We start from the raw sequence: 13,478 nt of genomic DNA, 5'->3' as shown, positions 1-13,478 counted from the left end.
AAACTGGGAGGCTTGGAACAATAGAAATTTATTGTCTCACAGTTCTGGAGTCCAAAACCAAGTCCAAATCGAGCAGGGCCATGCCCCCTCTGAAGGTGATAGAGAGGGATCTGTTCCAGGCCTCTCTCCTAGCTTCTGGTGCCCTCAGATGGTCCTTGGCTTGTAGGTAACCATCTTCTCTTTATGTCTCCTTACTTATCTTCCTTCTTTGCATCTGTCTCTCTGTCCAAATTTCCTCCTTTTATAAGAACACCAGTCATGGGACTAATGATCTTGACTCGGTTAAATCTGCAAAGACCCTGCTTCCAAATAAGGTTATATTCTAAGGTACTAGAGGCTAGGCTTCAGCGTATCTTTTTGCTGATCCCTAACAGTCCACCCTGTGGTTCCCCAAAATCCGTGTCCTTACCACACGCGAAATACATCCACCACCATCCACCACATCCTCACAGACATCAACAACTCGTTGAGGAACAGGCCTAGGATCATAACGCTCCTACCTGGAAAGCAGACTTAAACTGCATCATTGCTGCCTCCAAATACCACCCTCTTTCCACTACACAGGGCTGCTGCTCTGGGGCATGCCTGCCAGGCGCCAGGCGCCAGGCGCTAGGCACTGTGCTGGCCGCCTCCTGCCCTTTTCTCACGGCAGGCTGCTTGTCTGGCAGGACCCCAGACTGGGCACCAAGGGACATGGAGCTCCTGCTGTCCTCTGATGAGGACGAGGCTCAGCCCAATGGGTCTGTCCCATGGCATGGGCAGGCTGTGCAGGTAGGAGGAGGACTCCTGCCAGGGCGGTCCTGGAGAACACAGGCAAAGGGTGGAAATCGAGTGCTGGGGAGGTGCAGCGATGGCAGGTGGGAGAATGCAGCCCACTAGGGTCATTTTGGGAAAAGGAGTGTCACAGGCTGTTGCCTAAACTGCTGTAGAAAACCCAACGAGCGTGGCTGCCATGCCGTCTCTGGCTGAGGGGTGAGGGGACCACAGGACCCATTTACATTTACGAAGTAGCAGGGGAATCAGATGCTTAGCCAGGCACCAGCAGGTGGCAAACCAATGCCAACTGCTCACAGGGCATAATGCCTGGTCGTCCACTTCCCGGAAGGATGGAGATCCAGGCAGGAACGGGTCCCGGGCTGTAATCTTCGCAGATGGAAGCTTTCTTTGGGCATTAGGGGAGAACCAGTGGAGGGCACTGGGGAAGAAAGAGGCCACTGAGCTGATGAGAAGAATACGGCTTTTGAAGTCATTAGACCCGGCTTGAAACCAGCCTGTGCCACTCGCAAGCTGCATGGCATTGGACAAATTGAGAAACCCTTCTGAGCCCCATTTTCCCATGGGCTTGTTGTGAAGATTAAATAGACAGTATGTGTGAAGCATGTGACCCTGTGCAAGTTGCCGGGCTCAATAAAAATTGTTTTCGCCTGTTTTTCCCTTCAAAGCTGAGTGGCCCTGGCCATCCTGGGGAACATTAAGGAGACCTGGGGAGGGAAATGGACCCTCCAGCCTCTCACCTAAAAGGGTGAATGTTTTCATCGCCCCTCCCCACCTCATGCTAACGATGCATTTTCTCCCTTCCAGAGGAGCTGAAGGAGAAGCTGACGGAGTACGTAGACAAGGTGAATGGCCAGAAGCCGGGCTTCATCAAGGTCGTGCGCCACAGCAAGCAGGAAGGCCTCATCCGCTCCAGAGTCAGCGGCTGGAGGGTGGCCACCGCCCCCGTAGTGGCACTCTTTGATGCCCATGTGGAGTTCAATGTGGGCTGGTAAGTGCCCATCAGGAGAGGAGGAGAAGTCCCAGTGTGGTCCTTCCTGCTAAAGGGCCCTCCTCACCCTGGGTCTCTCCTCACCCTGAGACTTTCGCTCAAATGAGTGCAAAGCATGCTGGGATCTCAGTCCTAGTGCGGGAAAGGAGAGAATTCTTGAAACAGATGAGATCTGGATGTGTGACTGACATAGGCCACCAGGCTGGCCGAGAGTCAGGGGCCAACAGGTCAATACACAGTGTCTAAAGGGTATGGTGACATCAGGTGTGACTCTGGCTAGTGTCTTCCTCTAGGAGATGGGATCTGGGAGAGGGTAAATACGAAGGGCAAGGCTTAGAATTCCAGCCCAGCTCAGGACAGGGCTGCAACTGCTGGGCAAGGGACAGCTGGACCAGACATGAAGCAGACAGTGGTGAGAAGGGGCTAAGGTAGCTTGATGTTATCACGGGTGGCCTGGGCTCCCCCAAATGCCAACCCAGACGTAGCATAGAATCTCAGATTCTTCCTGTTGGTGAAACTGTGTCTTAGAAAACCTTTCTTTCTCTGGTCAGGGCTGCTGAGGTGCTGTGTGGGGCAAGAGAAAAGGCATAGGGACTCAGTGGCTGCAGCCAATCAGGGATAGGACATTGACATCCCTGCAGGGCCAGCGGGGGTGTGCTGTGGCTGGCCCACTGTGTGTGGCTTAGTAGAGACCCAGGGTGAGGAGGGCCCTTTAGCAGGAAGGAGCTGCCGGGCATGCACACAGCATGACTAGATTTGGGCATACTTTTATATAACAGGCCCAAATTAAGGCTGCAATGAAGCTGTTTTTTATAGTTGAAGTCCCTGCTTGCCATTTGTGACTATTTAAAAAGCATTTTCACTGGATTTATGGCCAGAAGAGGAGAGGGACACTTACTATTTCAAGCTGATTTGAATAAACAATTACGCAACAAATGCATTATTAATAAGAAGCTCATCATTCCTGTCTGCAAACACTTTATGTGCCTGGTGCCCATGGGGGCCTCCTGGCTGCCTGGAAGTCCTACCCCCTGCCTCTCCTTGGGCAGTGGAGGGCGTGTGGGATGGGGTGGAAGGACTGAAGCAGCATCAAGTAAGTTTCTTCTCACCTCCATGCTTCTGCCACTGTCATCTGCCTTTTCCTCCTGGTTGATACACTAAATTTTAGCAAAATCAAAGCCTGAGTTGAAAGCTTCCCATAGAACCTCAGATCTCCTCCTCTCTTCTTTCTTGGGTCTTGATTTTTTTTTTTTTCTAGTAGAAAAAGGTAAAGCAAGCAGACACAAGTATCTAAGGCATGAAGAATCTCTCAGCTCAGCCCCAGACAAGCTGCAGGAGTGCCCAGGCCTCTTGCCAACCCACAAGTCTAGGGAGAGGGGTGGAGGTTAAATAGGGACTCCTTCCCTGGGGGCAGAACAGCGCTCCTGGAGCAGATGGCCAGGCGTTTTGTTCATTTTCCTGCAGGGGTGGGGGGGAGGAAGGAGCTCTAGGGGTCGCCAGCTGGACACCTTGGAAGCAGTTACCGTCCTTCCCCTCCCCTCGCTCAGGGCTGAACCTGTGCTCACCCGCATAAAGGAGAACCGGAAGCGGATCATCTCCCCCTCCTTTGACAACATCAAATATGACAACTTTGAGATAGAAGAGTACCCGCTGGCCGCCCAGGGCTTTGACTGGGAGCTGTGGTGTCGTTACCTGAACCCCCCCAAGGCCTGGTGGAAGCTGGAGAATTCGACCGCCCCAATCAGGTAAAGCATCCTTCCCTGCAGCTCTCTCTGCCTTGTCTTCCAGGCAGGGACTCACCTCCCAGCTCAAACTTGTTCCCCAAACTCCAGCCCCACTGTGGGATGATGGGGTGGGGGGTGGGGCTGGAAGGGAATTACAGATGAGCCCTTCCAAAAGAACTATGGCACCAGCATCCATTCAGAGGCTCAGAGTTATTCATTTGCACACATGGTGATGGGACACCCGCCGGGTACCAGCTGCGGTGCCTGGTGCTGGGGATCCAGAGGGATTAAGACTCAGTTCCTGCCCCCAAAAGCCTGAAGTCTAGTGAAGACAGACAAAATAATTGGAAGAACAAATTGTTGCTGGAGGAAACTGCATGGAAAGTGGGGAAAATCTTTTTCAGAGACTAACGTTTGCACTTGTTTTTAAGTGCATAGAGGAGATTGCCAGCTGGGGCAGGGACCTTCGTATGTGAGGAAGCAGAGTGAGTTTGTGGCCACAGAGGAGGTTTAAAGGGACCTTTGGGAGGAGGACCATGAGGAGGCAGCCTCAGGCAATGAGGCTGGAGGGGCAGAGAGGCAAGACCAGACCTCACAGCGCCTTGTGTGCCTTGCTGATATTCGAGTTAATCCCGTAGGACTCAGTCAAAAGTGGCTTCAAACTGCATTTTAAAGATTCTGAACTCTTTCTGCCTTTGCCACTGCCTTCACAGACACCCAAATGACTCCACTGTGCAGCCTCTGTTCCATGGGTCAGGACTCCTGAAACAGCCACCCCACCAGCCCTTATTTCTGTCTGGTTAATCACAGATCAGGTGCCTTTATGCTCTCTGCAAAGTCCTGCTCGTTAAACACACAGATGGCACCAGCGGTGGCCTAGGGGACAATTCTTGGAATGAAAGAGGAGATTAGAAACTGATGTTGCTTTGTATTACATGAGGGAGAAAGATTATGAAAAATTTAATTGAAAGTGGGTGGTTAATATCTGAGATCACATCTTTTCTTGCCAGAAAACAAACCATAGTCCTATTTATAACAAGGTGAAAGAGAACCACATAGCTTTCCTGCAGTTACCCCTGTTACCCACCTGTTAGCCCCTGCCACAATTTTGTGTTGTTAAATATATGTTTGGAGGTCACTGTGTGCAAGGGTCTCTTACACACACAGTCTCATTTGCTCCTCATTATAACCTTTTGACAGCTCATTGGGTCATCCCTGTTTCACAAGATGAGGACAGCCCATAAGATGGACAAAGGAGAATGTCCCTGCCACACAGGCCGTGGGCAGTGGAGCCAGGATCCAAACCTAGGTTGGCTAGATTCCACATCTAGTTGTCATCCACATAGATTCCCACTGTTGAGCTCATAACTGCCATGGTTGCATTCTGCCCCTATGTGAGCTGAATGCTACTGGAAGGAAGTATACTGTCATACAAGGAGTGTTCTTGCAGAAGACTGCACTGATATTCGCTGCTTTGTTCTGCTCATCTTGAAATGTGTCAACCTGGTCATAGTAAACCTAATTCTAGGTCCTTGACAAAGAATAGGATCTCAAAGTTTTCATTACCTAACTTTTGTCAAAAACTTTGCTGAGAGAAAATTATATTCATGGAAGGTTTTTGGAAGAACAATACTGACTTAATCCTAGACGAATAGAACCTCATAGAAAACTGTGAGTTATACAAATATACCTTGCCCACTTTGGCTCCTATTTCCTTGGAGCTGTACATCAGTGCTTTGTCCATATGACGTAAGCTATCAAAAGAGCCCAGAGGTATCTTCTATTGCATTCTAAAGTGACGTTTTTGAGATGGTTGTTCACTATGTCCCAGAGTGACCTCTAAGAATACTGACATGAGAAATTTATTTCAAACTGACTGCTAGTCAAAGAAAATCTTATTATCCTCAAGGAATTAGTGTGATATTTTCACATGGGAGCAGTACTTCTTATTCCTAAGACATGTTTGTTCATTTTCACGTTGGCTTCCAGGAAGCTCAGTGTCAGTTTTGTGGGTCTACTTTAATTTTTTAAGTTTATTTATTTATTTTTGAGAGAGAGACAGAGAGAGTGAGCGAGGGAGGGTAAGAGAGAGAGGGAGAGAATCCCAAGCAGGCTCCGCTGCCAGCACGGAACCCGATGTGGGGCTCGAACCCACAAACTGTGAGATCATGACCTGAGCCAAAACTAAGAGTCGGACGCTTAACCAACTGAGCCACTCAGGTGCCCCCGTGGGTCTACTTTAAAACCTGTGAAGGAGGACCTAACACTGTACATACATCCTGACTGGCTCCTAATTTGTTGTGAACTCTTGGTCTTTTCAGACATTTATGTATTTTGTATTTCAATGTATTGGACATTTTTTTTTTGTAAGCTCTTTCTGATCTTTTTTGGGAATGAGGTAAGGTAGAAATCAATAACACTTCCAGGCTGATTGGGTCTACTTCATACCCTAGCTAGTTAATAAGTAATAGACTGCCTGAGGTGGCCTGTGCTCATTCCACAGTAATTGTTTTAGATTCTGCTGTTTCCCTGAGTGGGTTTGGCCAAATGGGGAAGGCTCCTTCCTGCAGGTCTTGGAGCACCATGTGGAAATTCTCAACATTTCAGGAACGTCGAGGAAAAGGTTGAGACCTCACTCTGCTCACTCTTCTGGACTGATGTTTTTAAATCACCAGGAATTCATGGAGGGGATTCTCCAGGCTTCTTGATTGTGCAAGTGCATCTTTTTTTAATGATTTTTAAAGTAACAATTCTGTCCCACAAGTTTTCAAGGTTTTACATTATTTAATTTAATCCTTATGAGGTTCTACTTGATTCTATTTCATGGATATGGAATCAGAGGCTCAGAGAGGCTAGGGAACTTTTCTCAGTGACACACAGCCAGGAGGGAATTTTTCCCATAGCACGCACCTCCAAGGCCAAGGTCAAAACATCCTCCACTACAGCAGGATCTCCGCCTGCTTTAGGAGTAGTGGATTGAAGTAGATTTTCCTCCCTGGCTTCCTGTGGTCTGTGGAAGGTGAGCCCATCCAGAACAAAATGCTGTGATTTAAAAGGAGGGGGGCCAGGGACCCGAAGGCACCTGTCCCTGCCTGAGCAGCCTCCTGCATCAACACTGTCTAAAGAAATGGCCTGCAAAATAGCTGTTTCTCCACCTTGATGAGTTTCCAATTTCAAAGATGGGTCCATTTGCATGTGACTGACAGTTTTCTCATCACTGAGGATTCATCATTTCTCTTTTTCTTTCTCTTCCCATCCAAATCCTTCAGCCACCAGCTGATAAGATGCTATATACAAGGGCTAGAAATGGTAGCAGTGTGCAGTGGAACAATTCAAAGTCATTTGTGTAAGCTAATGCTCTCAGCAGAGAGGCAGTCCACATGTGCTCATGCTGATTCTCCTAATACGAATCACTCCTAGCAAAGTCCTGTGCTTCAGTGAGTGCCTTTACACGGCCTATGAACCCTGAGCCCACACTGTCACTAAGGAAAGACCTTCCAGCTCCTGGACCAATTGGCTCAGGCCTAAGACCCAATTGCTCAGGCCTAAGACCCAGGCCTAAGACCCAGGCCATGTACTAAACCCTACCTGTTGGTTATCTCCCTCCAGTGTCCCACAGGCACCTTCAGATCTGTTTTCCCAGTAGGCAATGCTTCTTCCTTCTGAAGCCAGCTTCTCCATGGCCCACATCGATGGGTGGTCCCCACTCCACCATCATGCAAACCACAAAGCCAGCGGGCATCCAGAGTCCTCCCACCCTCTCTCTCTCTCTCTCTCTCTTTCTCACCCGTTCACCTGTTTCTAAGTTCTGTTGATTTACATTAACATGTGTCCTTAAACTGTCTGTCCATTCCTGATACGCTGGTCAAGGGCCTCATCATTTCTCACAGGACATAGCAACAAGCTTCCCAACTGGATTCCTCAGTTTTCACCCAATCACCCCACAGCTGCTGCAGGATTCCTTTTAAAGCACAGATCTGTTTGTTCTCCATATTTAAGAGTCTGGGGTGGGTTTTTTTGTTTGTTTTTGTTTTTTCTGGGGGGGGGCTCTCTTTTTCTTTGTTCTTTTGTTTCTTAAATTCCATGTATGAGTGAAATCATATGGTATCTGTCTTTCTCTGGCTGACTTATTTCTGCTCCTACCAAAGTCGGATTAAAATTCCTCACTGACACTCCTCTACCTCCAGATAAAATGCAAATCATTTACCGTGCTGTCCAAAGCCCCAGGTAATCTTTCTAAGTGAACCAAGGTTAACACGCAGGACCCAAGTTGGGGAAGGGTGAGAGAGGTAGCATGGGTACCCAGGTAGAAACAGAGACTGGTTGTGCAGCTCAGAGCTCAGGCATCGGGGAAGCTACAAAAGCAGACATGCAGCCTGGGCCCGCAGACTGAATACTCGGTCTCTGGGCTAACACACCATGCAAGTGCCACCTAGAATGATGGCAGGCCCCGAGGTGGGGAGCTACCCACGGCCACCTTGAGGAAACAGCCTCCCTACAGCCTCTGTTGAAGGTGGGCATGGGAGGGGCCCGCAGAGAACAAGGCCCACTCCAGCTCAGCAGCAAAAGAAGGAAGAGGAACAGATCCTTCTGGTAGGAAGGCACCACCACTCTGACTCCTCTGGCAGCCCCTCTGCTAACTGCTGGCCCATCTCTCCTCACCCCTGTAGGAGCCCTGCCCTCATTGGCTGCTTTATTGTGGACCGGCAGTACTTCCAGGAGATCGGCTTACTGGACGAGGGCATGGAGGTCTACGGAGGCGAGAATGTCGAGCTGGGGATCAGGGTAAGCAAGGTTTCTCACCCAGAGGGCTTGGCTCAGCTCCCCAAAAGGTGAATGAGCCTAGGAGGTGGAGAAATGGGGCTCCAGGTTGCTGACTGTCTAGTCCTTAACCTTACTTCATGTGTGTGATCAGGGCTGCTTGAGGACGGGATAGAGACACAAGAGGGGACCTATAGAATTTGCAGGAAGAAAAGGACTTCAGAAACTGCTTTGGCTAGAGCCGGGGACATGGGAGAATAGAGCTCCCAACTATGGGAACAACCTCTTTGTTAAAACCAAACATAGTCTCCTCAGGGCTGAGCAGAAGTGTGCTCCAGGAAGAGACCTGCATGCATTGAGGGTGGCTGTACCAGAGTGACCCTTAGAGTCACCTCCCCTTGGAATTTCTCACTCTCATATTCTCTGCCTCCTCCACAGCAGTCCAGAGAACTTTCCTAAAGACTTTATCAAGAGAGAGCTCCAGGGAAATAAAACTTGTGGGCTATAAAGAGCAAAACACAGCCAGGCTCACTCCATTCTGTTTTCTGATGTCACCATGTGCTGGTCAGACACTCAGACCTATTCAGACCACTCTTCAGAGGTAGCCACCATCCTTCTCCGAAATAGAGGGTCTTTTGCAGCTATTGACACATGGTGTAAATGCATAATAGGCATCATTTTAATTTCTCATCCCACAGGAACATTTCTTAGGCTCCGGCTCTTTTTCCTGGGCCCATAAAAAGATAACTCCAAAATGATACCTCCCCCATCATGTCTGAGGGACACATTCGGTGCCCTGGTGGTTGGCAAGAATTTAATAATGGAGACAATGAAGGACCTCATCCTAGAGGGAAGCCCACCTTTCTGTCTAGGCTGTGGTCCTACCCTCACAAAAGAAAAACAATATTCAAGCTGTGACTTATCCCTACAGTGGTCCCCATTGTCCTCTCCATGGGCATTGTAATTGAAGCAGCCTGACACATCCATGTGGGACAGCCCTTGGAGAGTACCTTGTATCTGCTGGAGTTCATGGCCATCATCCAAGATATTCCTCATCACTGCCAGCTCTCCATGCAAACCACCCCAGCATCCAGCTCATTCCTACTAATGACCCACTTTTGGCCTTGTGGCTTCAGTGTCTGTATTTCCAGTTCTCAGTCAGGACTCCAGCTTGGACAAACCCTCCTCTTACCTCTAACTTCCTTAGTCCTGCCACCCCGCTGGGCAAGTCATCTGACCCTGAACAGACCTTGCCCTGCCCTGAAGGGAGACTGGGCATCTCTGCTGAGCATCTCACAACATCTGCAATGGTCTGACCAGCACTGTGTGGGCTTGACTTACTGCCCAGCCTTAATCCTAAGGCTCTGACGACTGGCAGCAGGAGCAGCCTATCTGCAGCTGAGCTTAGAAAACACTTCTAGACACTTGAATTCACTGAAATCCAGAGAGATTGCTTTGAAGGCAGTCAAAATGCATGGGCTTCGGAGGGAGCTAATATATTCATAGAGGACAGTGCCTGCGTTATCACCCTCCCTCCTCCAGCTCTCCCTACATCAGTCGTTTATTCACCATTTGTGTCCTCACCATCTCAGTTCCGCACCACTCCTAAATAAATGGTCGTCCCCAAACATACTATTTTTCACAAGGAGCTGCTGCCAGGAATTGGCGGAGCAGGTGGGGCCCCCTCCAGTATGTGTGCTCTCCGGGTAGAGATGCTTGAGGACTCAGAGAGGAAGTAGATGGTGAGGTCTTCCCAGAGACTGAGCTCACACGTATGTGGGACAGTCGTGGGGTGGTGGGAGGCTTCTGGCTTTTCCTCGCCCAGATGATAAAGCTGTTCTGGAGTGTGGGCTTGGGTGAGGCTTTCAAAAAGTGTTTAAAATTATGGGGGTTTGTGTTCAGGGTGTAAAACGTTGCCTGGATTTTCTTCTTCTCCGTCTCTTCCCTCCCACTTGACAGAGACAAAATGTCATTGTAGTTGAAGGAAAGGTGTTTTTAAAAGCGTGGACTGGGAGCACCTGGGTGGCTCAGTCGGTTAAGCGTCCGACTTCACCTCGGGTCACGATCTCACGGTTCGTGAGTTCGAGCCCCGCGTCGGGCTCTGTGCTGACAGCTCAGAGCCTGGAGCCTGTTTCAGATTCTGTGTCTCCCTCTCTCTGATCCTCCCCTGTTCATGCTCTGTCACTCTCTGTCTCAAAAATAAACATTAAAAAAAAATAATAAAAATAAAAATAAAATAAAAAAATAAAAGCACGGACTGAACGGCCTGTTGGCCGACAGAGCTGAGAACAGAAGGAGAGGCTAGTTCATTTGAATTCCAGTTACCCGCCCCCACCACCGCCAAAATGATTTTAATGTTTTGTGTGGTTATTAGTGTCTTCCTTTCATGTATTAGGAGTTCACATCCCAGTGCCTCACTTTCATCATCTGGGATCTCCACAGGAGTGTTTGTAAAAAGGAGAGATGTTGCTTTTCTCATTTCTTTGATTCAAAGGCAACATATTCAAAGTCCTTGCCCATTTGGAACACAGAAAGAGTTGTTTGCACAGTTATTCGCTACCTGCTCTGGCACCTAACCATGCCATCCATCTATATCCCTAAAAAGTAGTTGTTATTATAATACCCCTTTTATTCAGATGAGAAAATTGTGAAATTAAAGAGTTTACATGTGTTCTCAAAGTCATATAGCTTAGAAGAGGTAGAGAAAAGATTTAACCCCAGATCGTTATGATTAGAAAGCCTAGATAGATATTCCATAGTGAGGGAGGCCTGGGTAGCTCAACTGGTTAAGCGTCCAATTCTTGATTTCAGCTAAGGTCATGATCTCATGGTTCGTAAGATCAGTCCCCACGTCAGGCTCTGTGCTGAGCTGAGTGTGGAGCCTGCTTAAGATTCTCTCTCTCCCTCTCACTCTCTGCCCCTTCCCCACTCGTCCATGCATGATCACTCTCTCTCAAAATAAATTTTTTTAAAAGATATACCACAGTGATCTAGGGATAAAAGTCTTTTGAGCATACCCCCCAAAAGTATTACAGTGTCCATGCAGTAATTTCCTTCTACTCTATTCAGTCATATCTACTGAATGTAAAGCCTTTTTCTTTTTTTGTATTTGTTTCCAATAATCCCCCCCTTTTTTTCTGATTTCTAATTCCACAACTCAGTGGGAAAAAAAAGAAGGGAGTTACTGTGGGCAAGCAGATGAAAACAAGCAATAAGAGCTGACACAGAATAAAAGGCAGAAAGATTGTATAGGCGATGGCTATAAAGATGCTAAAGTATAAGTAGAAAGCATTCAAGAAGTGGTAAGGAATTAAGAAATTGTTAGAGACGCTTATAAATTCAATGGACTCCCCTCAAAAATATGTTGAAGCTCTAACCCTCTGTACCTGTGAATATGATCTCATTTGGAAATAGGTCTTTGCCAATGTAATCAGGTGAACATGAGGTCATACTGGGTTGTGGTGGCCCTAATCCGATACGACTGGTGTTTTTGGAAGGGATATTTGGACACAGATAGGCACAGAGGGAGGATGACCATGTGAAGATGGAAGCACGGATTGGAGTAATGTCAGGGAATGCTTGGGGCCACCAGAAGCTGGAAGAGGCAAGGAAGGATCCTTTCCTAAGGCTTTGGAGAGAGTATGGCCCTGTCAATGCCTGTTTTCAGACTTCTAGCCTCCAGAGCTATGAGAGAATAAATCTGTGGTTTTAGGAGATCCAACTTGTGCTTTGTTATAACACAAGGAAATTAAAGTGTGAGTGAAAATAGGTAGGAACCTAGAGAAAGTCTGCATCTACTATATTTGAAGAACCTGGTGACTTTACGTTTATGATTTCTCAATTTCACAGAGTACAGAGGACATTATACAAAGCCTAAGGGTTTCCCAGCTTGAAGAGTCTAATAAAATAACCCCCCAGCCCCAACCTCACCTCCCATAAAACTGGTCACTCCAAAGGCCTATTAGCTCAGTATAAAGATGAGCTAGAAATACTCCCATCCTCACCCCCAGTGATAGAGTGAAAATTGCCTATCTCAATTTTCTGCTGGGAAGAGAGGAAGAATTCTCCTCTGTGAGTTTCTCCCTTGGATTTATAACATAAAATCAAAATACTTCATGATCCAGAAAAATCTCAAGAGCAGAATTTAACTTAAAGTTGTTGGAAGTTCTTAAGCATCTGCAAAAATGTATACAAACCCTCTCTGGAGAAAGACCCTTTTAACCCAGGCCATAAAACTTCCCACAGCCAGAGTTTCAAGGAATAGGAGTTCATCTTTTTTAAAAAACCACAAACGAACAAGGGGAAAAGAAAGCACCAAGAGCAAACACCAGCAAAAGCATTGGACAGCCAAATTTGTTCTATAAAATCTTCGAGTATTGACTCTATCAGACTCAGGGTATGAAACAAGTTGTATACTAGTTTTAAATAAATCAGAAATTGGAGATATAAATAAGAAGAAAGAGACTATGAACAAGACTCATCATATTGGGATAAAAATAGAATTTTAAACATAAATATAAAAATGGAAATTAAAAGTTTAATGGGTGGATTAAATCATGCAGATGGATATTATTAAAGAAAAAAATAGTAAACTGGGAAATATACCTAAAAAGATTATTCAAAATCATCCCAGGAATACAAAGAAGAAAATATGAAAAAAAAAAAAAGATTGAAAGACAGGTAGAATTGAGGGGAAAGATCTAATATCTTAGAATTCTAGAAGGAGATAATAAAAAGTGAGGATTAGGCAAAAGCAATTATTTTAAGAGATAATGACTAAAAATGTACCCAAGCTGGTGAAAGACACCAGCTCTCAGATTCAGGAAGTTGGCCTGTCCAAAATAAGATAAATACAAATATATCCACACTTAGACATGTTATAGTGAATGCCAGAAACAAAGAGATCTGTTAGCAGCCAGAGAAAAAAGATAGACTACTGAAAAATTAATGATAATTAGAGTAACAGTTGACTTTTCAGTGGCAATAATGGAATCCAGAAGACTATGAGATAATATCTTAAATATTCTGAAAGAAAATAATTGTGTCTTTTATATATATAAAGGAAAGTCATTTTATGAAACACAAAAACTGTAAGAGTTTGCCACTAATAGATCCTCACTAAAATAAATTACAAAGGATACACTTCAAGTATAAGGAACATGACCCCAGAAGGAAATTTGAGGTGAAAGAAGAATACTTAGCTCAAAAAGTAGAAAATATATGAGGAA

The 13,478-nt window shown here is 46.6% G+C and overlaps 1 protein-coding gene across 2 annotated transcripts in view; it reads left to right on the top strand.

Moving 5' to 3' along the window:
* Positions 1 to 13,478, top strand: part of GALNT18 (polypeptide N-acetylgalactosaminyltransferase 18) — a 354,010-nt gene that overhangs the window by 250,426 nt on the left and 90,106 nt on the right. For both annotated transcript variants that reach the window (XM_045484518.1, XM_045484519.1), the window contains exons 4-6: positions 1,582 to 1,765; positions 3,313 to 3,510; positions 8,160 to 8,274. In XM_045484518.1, the coding sequence (XP_045340474.1) occupies positions 1,582 to 1,765; positions 3,313 to 3,510; positions 8,160 to 8,274 (497 nt within the window). The remainder of the gene's footprint in view (positions 1 to 1,581; positions 1,766 to 3,312; positions 3,511 to 8,159; positions 8,275 to 13,478) is intronic.

The sequence above is a fragment of the Leopardus geoffroyi genome, chromosome D1 (genome assembly GCF_018350155.1).
Source record: "Leopardus geoffroyi isolate Oge1 chromosome D1, O.geoffroyi_Oge1_pat1.0, whole genome shotgun sequence".
Classification (NCBI taxonomy): Eukaryota; Metazoa; Chordata; class Mammalia; order Carnivora; family Felidae; genus Leopardus; species Leopardus geoffroyi.
Note: the sequence above shows the minus strand (reverse complement) of the source record. Positions and strands in the feature narration are given on the sequence as shown.